At 43.9% G+C, this 16,466-nt stretch overlaps 2 protein-coding genes across 17 annotated transcripts in view; one reads left to right on the plus strand and one right to left on the minus strand.

Annotated features, from left to right (window-relative positions):
- The window catches only part of YWHAE (tyrosine 3-monooxygenase/tryptophan 5-monooxygenase activation protein epsilon), a 29,041-nt gene that overhangs the window by 12,330 nt on the left and 245 nt on the right, over nt 1–16,466 (plus strand). The window contains exons 2-7 of one of the 9 annotated variants that reach the window (XR_014229961.1): nt 1,088–1,287; nt 6,386–6,492; nt 7,335–7,541; nt 8,367–8,503; nt 13,555–13,637; nt 15,951–16,021. Coding sequence is in view for 7 of the 9 variants with exons in the window: in XM_082328317.1 (XP_082184443.1) it covers nt 1,088–1,287; nt 6,386–6,492; nt 7,335–7,541; nt 8,367–8,503; nt 13,555–13,616 (713 nt within the window). In the remaining 2 variants the exon portion in view is untranslated. The other 8 variants (XM_082328317.1, XM_082328319.1, XM_082328318.1 and 5 more) reach the window with 8 other exon arrangements.
- Nucleotides 15,314–16,466, minus strand: part of LOC309598126 (unconventional myosin-Ic) — an 80,977-nt gene continuing 79,824 nt past the window's right edge. For 4 of the 8 annotated variants that reach the window (XM_082328308.1, XM_082328304.1, XM_082328305.1 and 1 more), the window contains one exon: nt 15,987–16,452. In XM_082328308.1, the coding sequence (XP_082184434.1) occupies nt 15,993–16,452 (460 nt within the window). In that variant the 3' untranslated portion in view covers nt 15,987–15,992. Of the gene's footprint in view, nt 15,411–15,469; nt 15,612–15,986; nt 16,453–16,466 lie in introns of those variants that run through there. The other 4 variants (XM_082328307.1, XM_082328310.1, XM_082328309.1 and 1 more) reach the window with 2 other exon arrangements.

The raw sequence follows: 16,466 nt of genomic DNA on the forward strand, positions 1-16,466 counted from the left end.
TCATCAATGGTCGTCTTTTCTGTCTGTGGGATTCCCACCAGTTCTAGAAGCTGGGAGGTAAATGGTGAATGAACTGAAGCGCTATGTGGCAGGACAAAACCTGTGATTCCTGGATGTCTCATGCTAGGCTCTTGATTAGTGTATATTTAACATGGTCAGCTTTCACTTTTCTAATATGTCACGAGCAATCATAATGTGGTTAGGTAATGAAAGGATTATAGCCTTCCTAAGTAGTTCAAGCTTTTACTTCCACTTGAGTATAGGAAGGCTATATTTAGTAATAATTTTCTTAACCTCAGGCTTAGAAGCCTTTTTCAAAAGGTTTAAACTACAAATATTAATTTACACTGAAAAGTATCACACAAAATATAAATAGCTGCTTGGCATGGGTGGATATGGTTGCTCTGGTTATCCTCAGGATGACTTTTTTGTTACTTCTCCAAGAACCTAATTTTTTGGGGGGGTGGTTTCCTCTTGGAACTTGGACTTGCGTCCCTAATAACAGTACGTGTACTTCTCTACATCTGTTCAAATCTGGAATTTATTTTTTGGTTAATGACCACACTGTATTCCAGTTGACAAACCAGTGTAGCGTTCTGTTATTCTTCGGTTTATCCTTACTGTGCTGAAAGGTACAGTTTGCTCATGCTTTTTTCACTCTTCACTGCCTTTTCTGAAGCGCTTTGAAGAACATGCGTTCCTGTAGGATTGTACTGATGGCTATAATCTGCTGTGGAAAACATGTTTGCTCCTAATGCTAAATCCTTTTTTTGCCTGTCTCTTTAAAAAAAAAAAAAGAAAAGCCTAAAAAAAAAAAACCACCAAACAAAAAACCCCTCAAACCAAACTATCTTTAGAGAATTTTTTGGGGACCCTTGTCAAATGCATTTAAAAGAACATCAGATACTTCCTTTGTGTATGTGCTTATTGATTTGTTTGGAACACTTCAGCATAAAAATGAGGAATAACTGTGTATGAAAGGAGGAGGGAGCCTATTTTCATAAGCTGTCATTAACATACAGCTTCTGTTGAATGGTTTGAAAGATGCTTTAGCTATGAGAATAATGGTCTGACCTTTTCCTCCTAGAAATGGTTGAATCAATGAAGAAAGTGGCTGGAATGGATGTGGAGTTGACAGTGGAAGAAAGAAACCTGCTTTCTGTTGCATATAAAAACGTGATTGGAGCCAGAAGAGCTTCCTGGAGAATAATCAGCAGCATTGAACAGAAAGAAGAAAACAAAGGTGGAGAAGATAAATTAAAAATGATTCGGGAATATCGGCAAATGGTAAGATGTAGTTGGTGTGGTGGCATAATGCCACTTTTGTTAGCCTTGCCATAAACTGCCCTGGTATTCTAGATTGCCTGCAGTGTGGTGAGCTGTAATAAGGTGACGGTCTTGAAAGGATGAAGTTTGTTCCTTGTCTGGAGAATAAATATACTTGGTGAAGGGAAAGGTTGGGTGTTTCTGTGTAAACGCTCAAAAGGACAGTAGACTGGAAGGAGAAAAGGAGGGCTTTTCCTTCAGTGCGTCTACATATCTGCTAAGTATTTGAATGGTGCTGGCACTTTGTTCCCTGCTTACTCAAGTGTGAGGCTGCACGTGCTCAGGAGGCCGAACCCTTTCCCCTCCAACCTGACTTATCCCAAGCAACTGTCTTTGGAAGGTTAACCATGTCAAAGGAGGTGTTTGGCTGTTAAGTGTCTGCTTCTGGTAAAAGTTGCTTTTGTTCGTACAGACTTCGACACTGGGTGCTATTGCAGTACTCTGTCCTACAGAGCTCAAAATATTGACACTGTTGATGGAAATGCCAATGGGGAGGGATCTTTGGTGCTGTTCTGGGCATAAAGACAGGCAGTGTAAGCAAAACGGCCACTTTCTTTGCCTCCTGTACCTTGTCTTTTATCACTGTGCTAGTTGCATTTCATACACATTGGCCTTGTGTTGTTCCTCTTTCCCCCAGATGAAGACTTGACAGGAGTTGCTGTAAACTAAGTGCTTAGCAGTTGGGTGACAGCGAAGAATAGTTGCCTAGTTAGTCTTGTACAATTGAACTGGCAGACTAGCTCAGACAGCTATGCCTGCGTTGAAATGAGTGCTGAGATAGTATGGCTTCTCTGACAGCATCTGATTCTTAAAATATAGATTTTTTATTTTTTTATTTTTTATTTTTGTTGCCCTAAGCTGGTCAGTTAAACTGATAGCAGTTAAAGCAATAAATTTGGGATAAAGCACTCTGTTCCTGGGGATGGGGGATGCTAAGATGCCATGGTCATCTCAACTGTGAAACTTGCATGTGTAATAACCTCTAGGGCCTTGCTATTTTCTCTCTCTTGAGAGGGGGAGAAATTGATGCACATAACTTCATGCTGAGTCTAGTCAGTCTGTGCAACTTTACCTAAAATGGAGAACTTGGAGCAAGCTTTGACTTACATCGGTAAGGGCTAATGAAACTTTCAGCTATTAGAACAGTGAGTTGTTGTTCCCCTCCTCCCCCCTTCCGTGAATGATGGATTAGCACGGAGCAGGCATGCTCCCATACTATTTAAATCCCACACGTTTCTGCAGAGACTTAATCTCCATTATTTGAGGACAAGTGCCTCCACGTGGTTCAGATCTTCACTTCCAGAGAAACAGTGGAGTGTATTATATCACCTGGCACTGATTCATATACCACCAATGGAAATGATGTTGGCTTGGAAATCTCTTCTCAGGAATGGCTCTGGACTACTTTCTGTTGACTCATAGGGTTTCGGTTGCTCCATGGAATTGTTTAAGTTGTGAGTTTCTAATTTTATGCTGGCATGCTGATGGGATGAGGCTCTGCCAGTTGCATACAGTCCCAAATACCATTTCTTGATGGGTGTCTAAAATCTTTCTAACAGAACATATGAAATAAGACAATAGCTTGTCTGATGATGGTTTAAATTTGTCTTAACACTGTGTGCTTCCAGTTCTTTTTGCACAATGTTTTGCGGGCGGTTCCTGTCTTCTGCCAAAGATCCTTTAGTCATGAAAAGACTTTTTTTTCTTGTTTTTGAAAGGACTGTAAAAAAGGTGGTGTTCTGCATCTCTCCTTGTAAAGAGAGCAAGTACCATGCAGAACATGGTGTGCAAGAAATAAATGCATGTAGTCCTTGAGGTATCTTATCGAGAGAGAGAGGGGCCACATGAAGTGCAGTACCATGCCAACAGTATCTTCAGCTGTTAAATCCTTACAGGGAATAGCTATCACAGCTGCTTCAGGTGGAGGAGTGCTGTGGAGAACTGTAACGTAGTTCCGTACTGGAGAAAGACCAGATGTGTCTACTCAACTCCAGCCTGAGTTTTCCAGGAGGCTTCTATGTATTGTCTGTAGCTGAAGACCAAGTCCTGTTTGTAGCTGCTGGAAGACTTGCTGTGAGTTAGCATCTGCTATAAGGAGAGTGTTAATGGGTTTGGCAAGGTGGTGTGGGAGCAATAAGGGCCTGAAGAACATATTGCAAAGGTTTGGATGCTGTTCCTTGCTGTCACTGCAACACTGAGAGGCGATGGAAGAGGCCAGGCTGTGGCAAGCCACTTAAGATAAACGTAGCAAACCCCATACATAGCCATGGGGGAAAGTGCCACTTCCTTCCTTTGTAGGCAGGCTGCTTTTGTGGTCCTGTGGCCATTTGGGCACACAAAAGTGGAGCCCCTGGCTTTCTCCTCTGACTGCATCTCTGTAGATGAGAACACCCTGAAGCTTGCGTTCTTCATCCTTGAGAGGATGAAGTGGTGTATGTCTGCACATAATCAGTTCACTTCCTTGCAGTAAAACCAAATCCCTTCCCCAATAGCATAGGACAAGTGTACACCTTCCTCTTACTGGTCTGTAGTTGTGGCATATGAGAACGTGTGTTTCTAGTGCTCTGGCTTACAGCCTGGGTTGTATTCGGGGGCAGCTGCAGGGCTCTCTTCTCCTTCCCCTCTTCTTAGAAAGGTTAGGCTATGAATCGGCATAAATGTGAGTGGTCGGTCTGTTTGTTTTGGCAGGGGTGGAAGGGAGGGAGGGAGGTTACAGGCTTTAGCAACTGTTTCCTACCATTCTAGTTTCATGTTGCATCTCAGTTGTGAGGTGCAGCTATTTTGGGGGCTACATATTAAAACAGGCCGAAGAACTAGTACAGGCTCCCCTTCCCCTGGTTGCTTCTAATGAGTTTCCTTATTTAGATCACCAGGTGGCTTACAAGCTTTTGTATCTGCAGAGCTAAGAACACAGTCTGGAATCTGATTAAGCCAGCACTACCACTAAAACAAAGAGATGGATGGTGGATTGTGGGGGCTTCTACACACCCATCGGCGTGAGCAGTCTTTCCTTGCTGGTCAGAGCCTGTAGTACTCGTATTTGGAGCTGGAATGGTGATAGAGCCTAAACCTACCTTTTCTGAATGCTCTGAGCAGGCTTAGTGCAGGCTCTTGTGCTGCAGAGCTCATTGAGCCACTCTGTCTAGAGCAGATCCTTTTTGTAAAAGAGCTTTTAGGGTTTTGTTGTGGGGGTATTGTTCTTGGTCAACTCGATTTGTATTAAATCTTTTTAAACTAAGCTTGGTCAGGACATTTACGTTGCCCTGGACAGTGGCTGATCTCTGATAACTTGTGTGACTGATCCTTTAAGCAAAGCTGAAAAAGGTCTGTTTGAGATGAAATAGAAGTTTGTACGTGTATGGTTATTTAACAAAAGAGGATTAGAAACTGATTTAATTCTTTGCAGTTTTGCTGAAGATCTCTCTGCAAAAGAAGTCATTGAAAAAGAGGATCAAGAGGAAAGAAGTTTGCAGGAACTGACTGCTGGCCAAAGGTTTTATAGCTTTTGTAGCCCAAGAATATAAAGTAGATTCTTCTCAAGTGACCATATTTCAGCAACTTCCTTAAGCATTTGTCACATAACTTTAAGTATAGCATCTAACTCTTCCTCTGAATGTCAGGGCATTCTGACATTGTTTGTGTGTTAAATTTGCTGTAGATTAATTTTTCTGAAGGAACTTCTGCAAATCTGTTAAGTCATTTTGTATAAATCAGTATGTGTATGTGTGTGCCAGTTTAACATTTATTTTGTATCTATAACTTTAACAGCTTTTGAGGATAGATGTTGTGGTGACAAATCCTAACAGTTTGGGAGCTATATGGTGATAAAAATACTACATGGCAAGAAAAATGCTTAAAGAAGGAAGGAAAGAAAACTGCAGGGGTGGGAGGATAGGAAGGGATAGTGGACTGAGCGGGGCTGCTCTCGTGATCCAAGGCATGCAGTTACAGGTAGTTTCTTGTAACTAATGTTGATGCCTTTGCTTGAAAACCTCTGTAGTACATAAAAGCCGCTTCAGCCAGAGTTGTCTTCAGCTACAGCTATGAAAGTTACTGCAAAATCATGAAAAAGAGCAATAGGTTACTATCTGCATGTAACCAACCACTCCTACTGTGAATGACATGGGCTGCTCAGAGCAAGTCTGGTTTTGGCAGTGCTGATGTCAAGAGACAGTTTGTAGCTTTTTTGGGTATGCTTCATTTCTTTGCTTTCAGGTGTGAAACTTTCTGTGGTAAAACCTAACCTCATAGACCTTGCTTTATATTTTAAATTAGAAAAAAAAAAAGGTGATGTGACCATATTTTCAACTTTGGCTATTAAAATCCAGTATCTGTTTTTAAATAAGGCTTTATATATTGGTTTTCTTTGGCCACAGATGTCACTGTTAGTGCTGATGATTTCTGCTTTTTCTCTGAGTTGCCACTCTTTGCTTTTTTTTTTTTTTGCCTGCTTCTGAAGTTTGCATCTTCTGGAGTTTGTTTTCCTCTTGTATCTGACCTTTTTGTTTGTGTGGCACATCTTTATTCTGTTCTGATACTCCATGAATTTTTGTCTTAAGGCTCTTCTGTTAGAGCTTTGCCTCCCAAGTAGTCACTAGAAGCTTGTTCTGAAGGTGCCATTTAACTCTGGGGTGGAATGGAGTTTAGCCGATTTGCGTTCATTACCTTCAAATTGTCCACTTCACCACTGCCACTTCTAGGGCAGCCTTCCAGGATCAAAAACTTAAGGAATCAGGAGTTGTGCAAGCCTTGCAGTAAGGAATTATATCCTAAGACAGACTTAATGCAACTGTCTAGCAAGATGTCTTCAGGGAGTTTATAATTCCATTATTCAGTTATGCATTTCGTCATATGTCAGTTCTTGCCTCTTTTGTGTGCCGGCTAATTAATGCAGAACTGTTTTGCTTGATGTACCTGTGGAGCAGCTGAATTTTTTTTTCTTCTGTCCTCCCCCTCCTTGGATTTTTATGATGTTGCCTGTTTGATAATTTGGATATTTTTGAAATAGCTTAGTCTTATGTGCTAACCTCACCTCTTCTTGTTCTGTTTTTTTTAATAGGTTGAGACTGAACTGAAGTTAATTTGTTGTGACATTCTGGATGTACTGGACAAACACCTCATTCCAGCAGCTAACACTGGCGAGTCCAAGGTTTTCTATTACAAAATGTAAGTATCTTCTTGTGAGGCAAGGACCTCTTACTGTATCTGAACTAGAGACAGAAATAAAGTGGCTATACGTGTGTTTTCTGCCCACTCAACCAGAGTAACGTCTTCTAGAAAGAGGGCAGTTCAGTCATGTCTAACCAGTATCCCTTTTTGGCTGCCTTTGAGGTGTTAGTGTCCCGATCGTGTGGTTTCAGATGGATGATGTTGTTTGGAATAAGGTCATGCGAACTGTGTTGTGCACCTCTTAAATGTAAGAAACAACCATTTTCTTTAATTGAGCTAATAATGTAGAGACCACATCCCTGCTTCAGTGTTTTCTTGCCTGAGCTGTACGCTCCTCGTAAAGAGCAGAAAATTAGGTGGACAGATAACTGTCATGTAGTGTCAACTTCAAAATTGCATGATCAATTGAAACTTGGCCTTGGAGTGCGTTCCTGTAGTCACTAGTTCAATGCATATTTTGTACTTTCTGAAGCATAGTTTAAATCTTGAAATGATCAGAGTGTGTTTTCCTCTCTAGTTAAGTTCTCTGTCCTTTAGATCAAAAACTTGTCTAGTTCAGATGAGATGCAGTTGTACAGAGAAACAGTCGGGTGATGGAGAAGGTAATACTATGATTTCATGTACTAATGCAAGAAAATAAGTGAACCCAACCTTTTTCCTGCCTGAGAGTTTAAAATTCCCTTAAGTACTAATGCACTGCTGTCTAGACAGTAATTCAGCAGCAGTGTCCTTGGTGTGTGATTCTATAAACATCAGTTTCAGAACTGAGCCGTTTGTGAGGTGGCCGGTGGGGAAGTGAAGGACTCCTGACTTACTGTACGTTCTGTTTCTGTTTGCAGGAAGGGGGACTACCATAGGTATCTGGCTGAGTTCGCCACAGGAAATGACAGGAAGGAGGCTGCAGAGAATAGCTTGGTGGCTTATAAAGCTGCTAGTGATATTGCAATGACAGAACTCCCGCCAACACATCCTATCCGCTTAGGACTTGCGCTCAACTTCTCTGTATTCTACTATGAAATTCTTAATTCTCCTGATCGTGCCTGCAGGTAGGTAGTGACTAGGAAGATGGAGAAAACTTACGTGAATACCAAGCGAGCCAGAAGTGCTTGCTACTTGGGTAACTGCTTTTCCTCAACAGAAACTCTGGGCTGCCTTTCTTCCTGCTGGTAGTTGATGACTTGCTCTGTTTGAGGTCAATTCATCAGAACGTTTTTCAACTTTGCCATTTCCTTCTGAGTCCAGACCCATTTGTTTATCTGGGAGTGGATCGTGTATGAGAAGCAGAATAGTAATAACCTTGGATTGATCAACTGATGGCAGCTTAACAGCTTGCCATGTTAACTCTGCATGCCTTTATCCTGCAAAAAGTGTGAGGTGATTTAACTTGCCTCTCTTGCTGTTGGCTATTACACAAGGTAAAGAGGGGTCACGTTACTAATTTCTGTGAACTGTGAGCATGTGTAGAATGACAGTAGCTCATCTGTCCGTAGGGGTTCAGCTCAATGAGCATAAAAGTGAGGACTGAAGCAAATATCGTTTGTCTTCTATTCCTGTCATTGCAGGTTATGTAATATGCTTTGTTATAAGCTTTTAGCAGACCTTGATCAGTTGTACCGCAAGATGTAGAAAGTTTAATAAAACCAATGTTCTTGAGTAAAGAGACACTGTTCTTAAGCACACAAAGTGACTGGTTTTGAAGATGGGAGATACTTGGATGAACATATAAACACTGTTAAATAATATAAAAATTTGTTAGAGATGCTATGGATGTTACGTAGCCAAACTAGAAGAGAGGTGTTCCGAGACACCGGTTTAACTTCTGGATTCTGTTTAGCAATATATGTTAAATCTGATTTATTCTGTGCTCATAGGTTGGCAAAAGCAGCTTTCGATGATGCTATTGCAGAACTGGATACACTGAGTGAAGAAAGCTATAAGGACTCTACACTTATCATGCAGTTGTTACGTGATAATCTGACACTATGGACTTCAGACATGCAGGGTGATGGTAAGTAAACTCTGCTCTAAAATGCTGCTGTGCCATGAAAACAGAGCATGGAAATGTAGATGGGTTTGGTGTTTTACTTCTGTCTTTCATAATAATTGACCTTCCTGCACTTCTGTCCTTTCTTAACACTGGCTAAGTTGATAGAAGTGACACTAGCTTTTTGGAGAAGCTTTTCAGCTCTCACTTGAAGGAAGGAGGTATGGAATTAGTAACATAATTTTTTTTTTTTTTTTTCCTCCCCACCTGGCTGTTTAGGCATCTGTGATTACTTTAAAAGCAGTGACTTCATTTAATTCAGCTTTTCTTTCTTATGGCTTGTCATGTTCATCTGTGGTTGTCATTCCAACCAGATGTGAATTTCCAGCGCAGGAGGAAGTATTGCAAAGGATGTAGTCGTCCGTCCCCCCCCCCCCCCTTTTTTTTTTCAGGTCACTCAATATTTCTGTTGGCATGTTAGTGGAAGGTCTACTGCCATCATACTAATCACTTCACCTTACAGCACTTTCCATATCTTTTATACTCTTCTTATGAAGAATTGAGTACAAAGAGAAGAGGAAAAAGGAAGAGGGATTTTGTAAAATACTTTGTTACCGGGGGGGGAAGCTTGGGGAAATCTAAATTGCTATTTGAGATGTTTGAAGTACTTCCTTTAATATTCCCAAAAATGCTAGGCTGCAACTCCTGAAGCGGGCTATGGCCAGAGCAAATACTGGACATACCCCCTGGCAGTACCAGAGGGTGGGACAGATTGCATCTGACATCTGGTAGTTATTTAAATTTTTAGAAGCGGTGGGTTGTTTTGCCGTACTGAATGGACTTTTTCCTCTTACCTTTTGCATACAATGCTAAGTATAAATGTACTCCTCTTTAGTTTGAGGTATGCCTTCTGTTTCACTGATTATGGGGAGCGAATGGATCATATTGTCTATCTAGAAAGATTACACTTGTGTTTTCTTCTGAAAAAATTATGTCCTGGAGAGACAAGTGGGAAGAGCTGACTTTCTTTACTTTTAACTTGGAGAGGGGGGGAAAAAGTCAGTCCTGTTTAAAGTATGTTAGGTACTTAGAAACGCACAGAGGTGTGAAACAACATCATTGCTGCTTAACTTCAGATAAACAAATGAGTGTCTTGAATTTTTTTGGAAGATGTTACTTGGAGCATGGTGATAGCCGTATAGCATTACTTCGCAGTACTTTATCGGTGTAGTGTTTTTAAGTTTTTACTGACGACCTGTTTTTGTGTAGGATTGATGGGTTTGTGTTAAAGAAGTATTGTTACTTGGTAGCTTCTAGCTCTTTGCATAGATCGTGAGGTCATGTTTTACCCGTTTCTTTGGGCTTTTGACAGAAGTGGGAAAAGTGAATGTGCAGGGTCTTGGCTCCTAGGTTACCCTACATCCTAGCGCTTAAGTCTCTTGCAAGGGACCGCACCTTGCTTTCAACGATGTAAGATTACCTAATGGTGCCGAAGCGTATGTGCGTACCCTGGATGGAGCAGTACAGACTCTGCTCTAAATACTGCAGGCAGTGCTAGATGCCTTCCTTGCCTTGTTAGGCATTGGAGAAAAATCTGTTCCCAATTCCCACAATTAAGATATGACCTCTTATTTTATTTTTTTAATGGAGCCAAGTATCCTGGTGCTCTGTGGGAACACTGAGGAAGCCATTTCGGTGAAGTAACAAGGCTGGATTGCTGTTGCGAGATAGTAGCATTAGAACATCTTCCAAAAGCTATCTCTATTTGCATGTAAGCTGACTAACATGTCTCATGTATCTTGTATATCATAGAAGTTCAACAAGATTATTTACAGAGGCTCTTTAGATTTCTTTTTGCATAATCTAGATTCAAATTTCTTGTTTCATAATTAGCTCCATAGCATAGAAAATAGATATTTGTGTTCTTCCTGAAGTATTTCACATTATCCTAGTTACTGTTTATGATGCATGCCAGAAAGATAATGATTACAAAATTTAAAATACTGCAGAACTACTTAAAATCATGGTGCACTTCTTCAGGTCCACAAAAAATATGGTGTTTAGCATAAAGTTCAGACATAGGTGCAAAGTTAACTTTAATCATTTCCTCATACCATGCTCGTACGCTGACTGAGTGCATTTAAAACTGTTGCTTCCAGAACTCCGTATTTCCAAATGCGTAGAGCCTTTCAAGATCGCTAAAAGTTGATAGTGGCACTGAGAAGGATCATTGCAATTACCAGTTTCCTAAGGGGCGGGGGAGACGTGGAAAAGGCTTGTTCTTCTGTTAAGCTTTTGCCTGTTTTGATTGCAGTGTGTAGGTTGTAGGGAATGACTTCCTAAAGTCAGGTGTTACTCAGCTGCTACACCTGCCCATCTCATTTACTGTATCTTTTAACCATGTCATAGACGAGCTGTTTAGTTTATTTTCACGCTTGTAATGTCGTCTTCATGATTCCTGTTTTCCCCTTCTTTCCTGCTGTATAGATTCCTAAAGGAAAGTCCAACTGTTCATTTCCTAAAAACTCTACCTTGTAAGTCTTCGTCATGGCTTAATGAACTTTTCAGCGCCAGTTTTCTTCCGATCACTAATCGTGCTTGCCTCTGTCACTCCCTTGCTGCTGATAAATGGCTTGTATCTTTGACTCCATTCCAGGGCTAAGCAATGTTCTACCAATTTGTGACCTGTTACCCCTGCCCAGGTCCGATACGCTTGACTAAGATCCAAAGTAACTTACACGTTTGGGAATTGAGCTGCGTACCTGGATGGATATTAAGAATATTTGGGCATGAAAAGTACTTTCACAGCCGCCTGTTACAGGAGTATTTGCTTATGTGTGTTGGCTAGAGCATGCTCAGATCTTCTTTTAATCATCATCTTTGTGGGTTAGGGCCTCTGCTTTCCTCCCCTAAAGGATGTTATGTAACTTTAAATGTAAATTTTATTGTTGTTGAACGTCAGGTGTCTTGTGTTCCTAGGCCACCTCTTCCAAAATCTGCCTGTATTGTACCTGGTGATAATCCTGAATCTGGACATGCTCTGAGCAGGCATTCTGATGATATGCTGAAAGTCATTAGTCTCATTCGATTGGATTTTACTGCAAATCAATTTTTTTGACTGGGTAGTTTGTTTATTGCCCTTAAGAGAGTACCATCTCGCGTGGTTAAGGATAATTGTAAAGAAAACATTTTCTTTTGTTGTTTCTCTCATCAGTTAACTTAATTGTGCATGTGTTGTGGCACTAGCTGAAGTACGATGAACCCTTTCCTGTTGCAGTAGAGATCGGGCCGAGGCGTGCGGAAGGCGTTGCATGCATCGCAACCGGGGTAGAATCACTTCTGCGAGAGTCTCTGGGGCCAGACTCCATTTCCCTGCATGTCGCAGCCTGGTTGAATAGGTCCAAACGGGCCGTTTTCCAAGAGAAATTAATTTCCACAAAAAGTCTTCCTTTAACACCCTCAAGCCTAGGCTTTCTTGTCACATTGGGTTTGAAGTAGGGATGTGTTTTCATACTTCTTTTGGTACCTTTAGTAAGACATGCCATCAGTGTCACTTTATAAAACGGGCTGCAGTACTTCGCTGTTGTTGAGACTTGAGTGGACTTGGGCAGAAAAAAGTTTAATTTCTAAAAACTGGTTTGGTCTCACTTCTGTAGCTAGAGCGTAGATGTCCTTCGCGCTCCGCGGGTAGCGGAGAGGTTTCGGGGAAGGCACGTTCTGATGTGGGGACGCTGATCTGCAGCCGTTCTGATGACTGTAGTCGTGGCTGTTCGCCTCTTGATCGACAGGACCGGTCAGGTGCCGTGGCAGTTTTCAGGGCGGTGTGTCGTTTGTCCTTACGACAGAGTACGTCTTCTAATAGCCTGCGCTGCCGTTCTGTGTGAGGCGCGACAAGGGGGTTATAAGGCTTCATTTCCATGGGAATGCTTCACTCCGGAGCTGGCTGTGGAGCGCGCGCGCGTCATTCATGCAAGCGTGGGAGTGAGCGTGTGTGCTTGCATGGAACTATTAATCTCTAGATGCTTGTTAAGCCATTCCGCAGGTCTCGTTTTTCAAAGTTAACGTCTTCCTTACTTTTAAACGCTTTCATAGGTGAAGAACAGAATAAAGAAGCGCTGCAGGATGTGGAAGATGAAAACCAGTGAGACACAAAGGCCAACAAGAGAACCCATCTCTGACCACCCTTCCCCTTCCCCACAAAAACCCTCAGTGTCACTCTGAGAACCACCAAATCTGACTTTTACATTGGGTCTCAGAATTTAGGTTCCTGCCCTGTTGGGCTTCTTTATTTTTTTTACACAGTTTAAAAGTTCTTAAAGGCAAGAGTGAATTTCTGTGGATTTTACTGGTGCCAGCTTTTAGGTTCTTTAAGACACTAACAGGACTGCGTAAAGGCTCTTTCAGCATTACTGTATTGTCTCCTGCCAGATGTGGCCAGATTGCCACTAGAAGCAGATGTTACACCTGAAGACCCTTAGACTTGTAGGGGGGAGATTCGTTATGGCAAGGTAGTGCGCATGTGGTGGCATTTTTCTTTTTTTTATAACTGTTTAAACTGAATTTTATACCAATGTTGAAACTTAATTGGGTGTTTAGCTTGAAGTTACAGGTTGCATTGGGACATATATTGTAGTGGTTTTACTGTACGAACACAAAAGTTTCCAGACTGCTGAAATGTTGCTGAAAATCATGGTGCTGGTAACAGTTCAACAATCCGTGGCTGCTCATTCTTGCCTGTTCTTTACTTTTCCTCAAAGCAGGTTAGCATTGAAGGTGGCATTGATAAGCCTGCATGCGTGTTCAATATTTTTTCTTTCTCCCTCCCCTTTCCCCATCTCCCTTCGCTCGCTCAACCTCTTTTGTTCAGTATGTGTAACTTGAAGCTAATTTGTACTACTGGATATCTGACTGGAGCCACAGATACAGAATCTGTATTGTTCTTACTGAAACACAGCATGGAATTAACAATTAAACTTAAATAAAACAGACCTAAATTAAAAATGCCAAATATTACTATGACTTTCTTTTATATTTTAGTTATTTCAGCAAGAGTAACTTTCCTTTGTTGCTTGTAGTAGGAACATTTGGAGGGAGAGAGAGAGAGAAGGAACAGCATTGTTCTTCAGGCACGAGATAAAGTGAGGTCCCAGTCGTACGCGTAAGTAGTACGGCCTCGAGGCAGGCCTCCCGCTGCGCCGCAGGCGGCGGCGGCTCTTCCGCGCCATGGCGGCAGTCCTTCCCTGCCTGACGGCACAAAAAGCCCTGGCCTGGCTGGCGCGCTCCTCTCGCTTGCCCTTACAGCGCTCCTCCGCTGGTCCGCGTTCGTGGACGGAGAGAAGGGGGACGCGGTTTCTTCCTCTCCGCCCTGCTTAGCTGATGCCCTAAACAACTCGCTGGGCGTAACCTGCTCCGTGCAAGAGACGCTGGAGGGCTGCCCCGGTGTAGGCAGGTGGGGCCCAAGAACCGGGGCTTCAGCGGGGCCGTGTGACAAAATCATACCCTGCCCCTCAGAGAATTAACAAATGCCACGAAACGGTTTCTACAACAGACAAGGGTTTTTTTTCTAAAAATTTATTGAGCGTAGCCTCGAAGAGGTTATAGAATAGCGTACACAGCACTGTCTAGTATATACACTCTAGCATATACAGCGGTCCGGTGTGTATGCACTACAGCGTATTCCAGGCCTGGGACGGTGTCGGATAACTGCAGAATGCCAGAAACCAAAAGCGGGAGACCGAGCCGAGGGTGGGCGAGCGGCAGCGTGTTTGCTCGTGTTTTATTCGGGGCTTGCTGTGGCTGTTGGTACCGCCGCAGGATAGAGGCGGACCGTGAAGGATTCCTAAGGCAAGTGGAGTGCAAAATGCACCGTTGGAGGCCTAAACTTGGGAGAGGGGAGCTGGAGGGGGATTTGCAGCCGGCAGTAGTTGACAGCTCGCTGCCCACCCTGTAGCTGTTTGGTTCTTTGCTCAATGAAGGCGCTTGGCGTTAGCCGCTGTGCCCCAGTCCGAGACCTGCTGGCGCGAGGTCAGAAACGAAGCGAGGCAGCCCGCCGGGGCCGCCCTCCCCTCCCTCTTAAGGCAGTACCGAGAGGCGTTTATAGAAGCACTGTGGAGCTTTGCGGTGGGAACTCAAACTTCCAGTTATTGCTAAAACCAAGAGGAAAAGCAACTTTTTCTGAAGGTGCTGCTCTGAGCCTGGCGAGCTGTGGGGGAAGGGGCAGCGGCGGCCCCGCAGAGGTGCGGGGAGGAGGGGAAGCTCACGCAGCCCGCAGCCGAGGGCTGCAGGGCTCATCGCCAGCCTGGGGTGGCGTAGAGAAGCGGTGGCCTCTGCACTTCGGATGTGTGGATATGAAAATGTTCCTATGGTATAAAAATATCGCTACAGAGCAAGAAGTGGGAGAGGCGACTTCAAAAAAAGGCAAGTGTCTCTGGATCCAGATCAGCGAAGAAGTTAGTTAGTTAGGTGACGGGTAGCTCAGGTTAACACCTTATCATAAACTAAAACCAACACAAATCCCAAATCTAAAACAGAAGTTTCCACATCAACTCCGTTTCTTGTAGTGCATCTCTCATACTCAGCTATAAAGTATTTACAGGGTTTCACTCATTTACACAATATGGCTTTAATATATTGTAACACAAAGCATCAAAACGTCTCGGAGCAAAATTCTTCATAAAACATTCTTTCTGAATATAAAGTTTGGCATTTCATTGATTTGGCTGACAAAGCAGCAGAATTATTTGTTTTCTGATTGTGCTTTTTGATGACGACAAGCACAAATTTTGGTCAAAAACTCCCTAACGGAGTCAGGGCTACCTCTCCCTCGAAGCCCGGCCCGGCGTTTCATGAGGCACGGTTTCGCAGGCGCTGCCTTGGACCCATGCGGTTGCTGCTAAGGTAGGGAGGAGAAGGCCTTTCTTTTGCAACCGTCCTATTAAGACAAGAAAGCGAGACGGATTTTGTGGGTTGTCTGAAAGTGCAGGTCTTTGGTAACGATAAACAAAATGAGCAAAGCGAGGCGGGGGGTTGCTGGGAACGGCGTCGGGCCGGTTCTGTAGGGCGCAGCCTGACGGAGGGAAAGGTCCTCTCGCGCTGGCACCTTCCATCATCGAGAGTTCAGGCGAGGAGCGACCTGCGGGAGAAGGAGGAGAAGCTAGAAAGCGTGCTGAAAGCAAAGGTGCCGCAACCGTTCTAGCGCCTAAACATCTTCAGAAATGCTTCATCGCCTGAGCAGCCGCTTGCCTGGCTGCTCCCGACAGCCCGTAAAGCAGCCCCCCCCTCGCATCGGCACGCTTGGCAAACCTCCTCTGCCCCTGCAGCCCGGGCGCTCCGGAGAGCGGGGCGATGCCTGGCAGCGGAGCGAGGGGCCGAGGGCTGCTCTGGACGGGGGCTCGGCTCTGATGCGGGACGGGGAGGGAGCGCAGCCCGAAGGCGCTCTGCGTTTATTTCTCAATAACCTTTAATCCGACAGCGCGTCAATCGGTGGCGTGACTCTACCTGGCCAGCAGGAAGGCTACAAACACTCTGAGAAGGGAAGAGGAGGTTTGTTTTTTGCTTCCTGCATTTTTAAATGTTTCTCTAAAACTTGATTTGCAACAGAGTAGAGCATGAAAGCCTGAACCTTGGGGAGGGAAAACGCCAAAGCCCAAGCTGATCGATAGGACAGTCGCCGGGTCTGCGTAAGCCTGGCCTCTGGAGACTGCAGAGAACAAGGCCCAGCTCCAGCTGGGAGGAGGCGGGCAGAGCAGGGCAGCGCGTCCGGCAGGGGTGGCCGGGGCGCGTGTCCGTCTGCTGCCAACGCTCGCTGCCAAAAGCTGGGTTTGGATCCACAGCAAGCGAGCTGCCAGCCCTCCCCGCCGCGGCCTGCACTCACCACGGTTAGATGGCCGTTCTTGGCCTTGGCTATGAGCAGCTCGGATCCCGATACGAAGTCGATGATGCCTTCTTTGCCTTGCCCAACGGTGAATTTTATGCTGCAGAGAGAAAG

Source organism: Platalea leucorodia (assembly GCF_965183815.1).
Source record: "Platalea leucorodia genome assembly, chromosome: 16".
In the NCBI taxonomy this organism is placed as follows: domain Eukaryota; kingdom Metazoa; phylum Chordata; class Aves; order Pelecaniformes; family Threskiornithidae; genus Platalea; species Platalea leucorodia.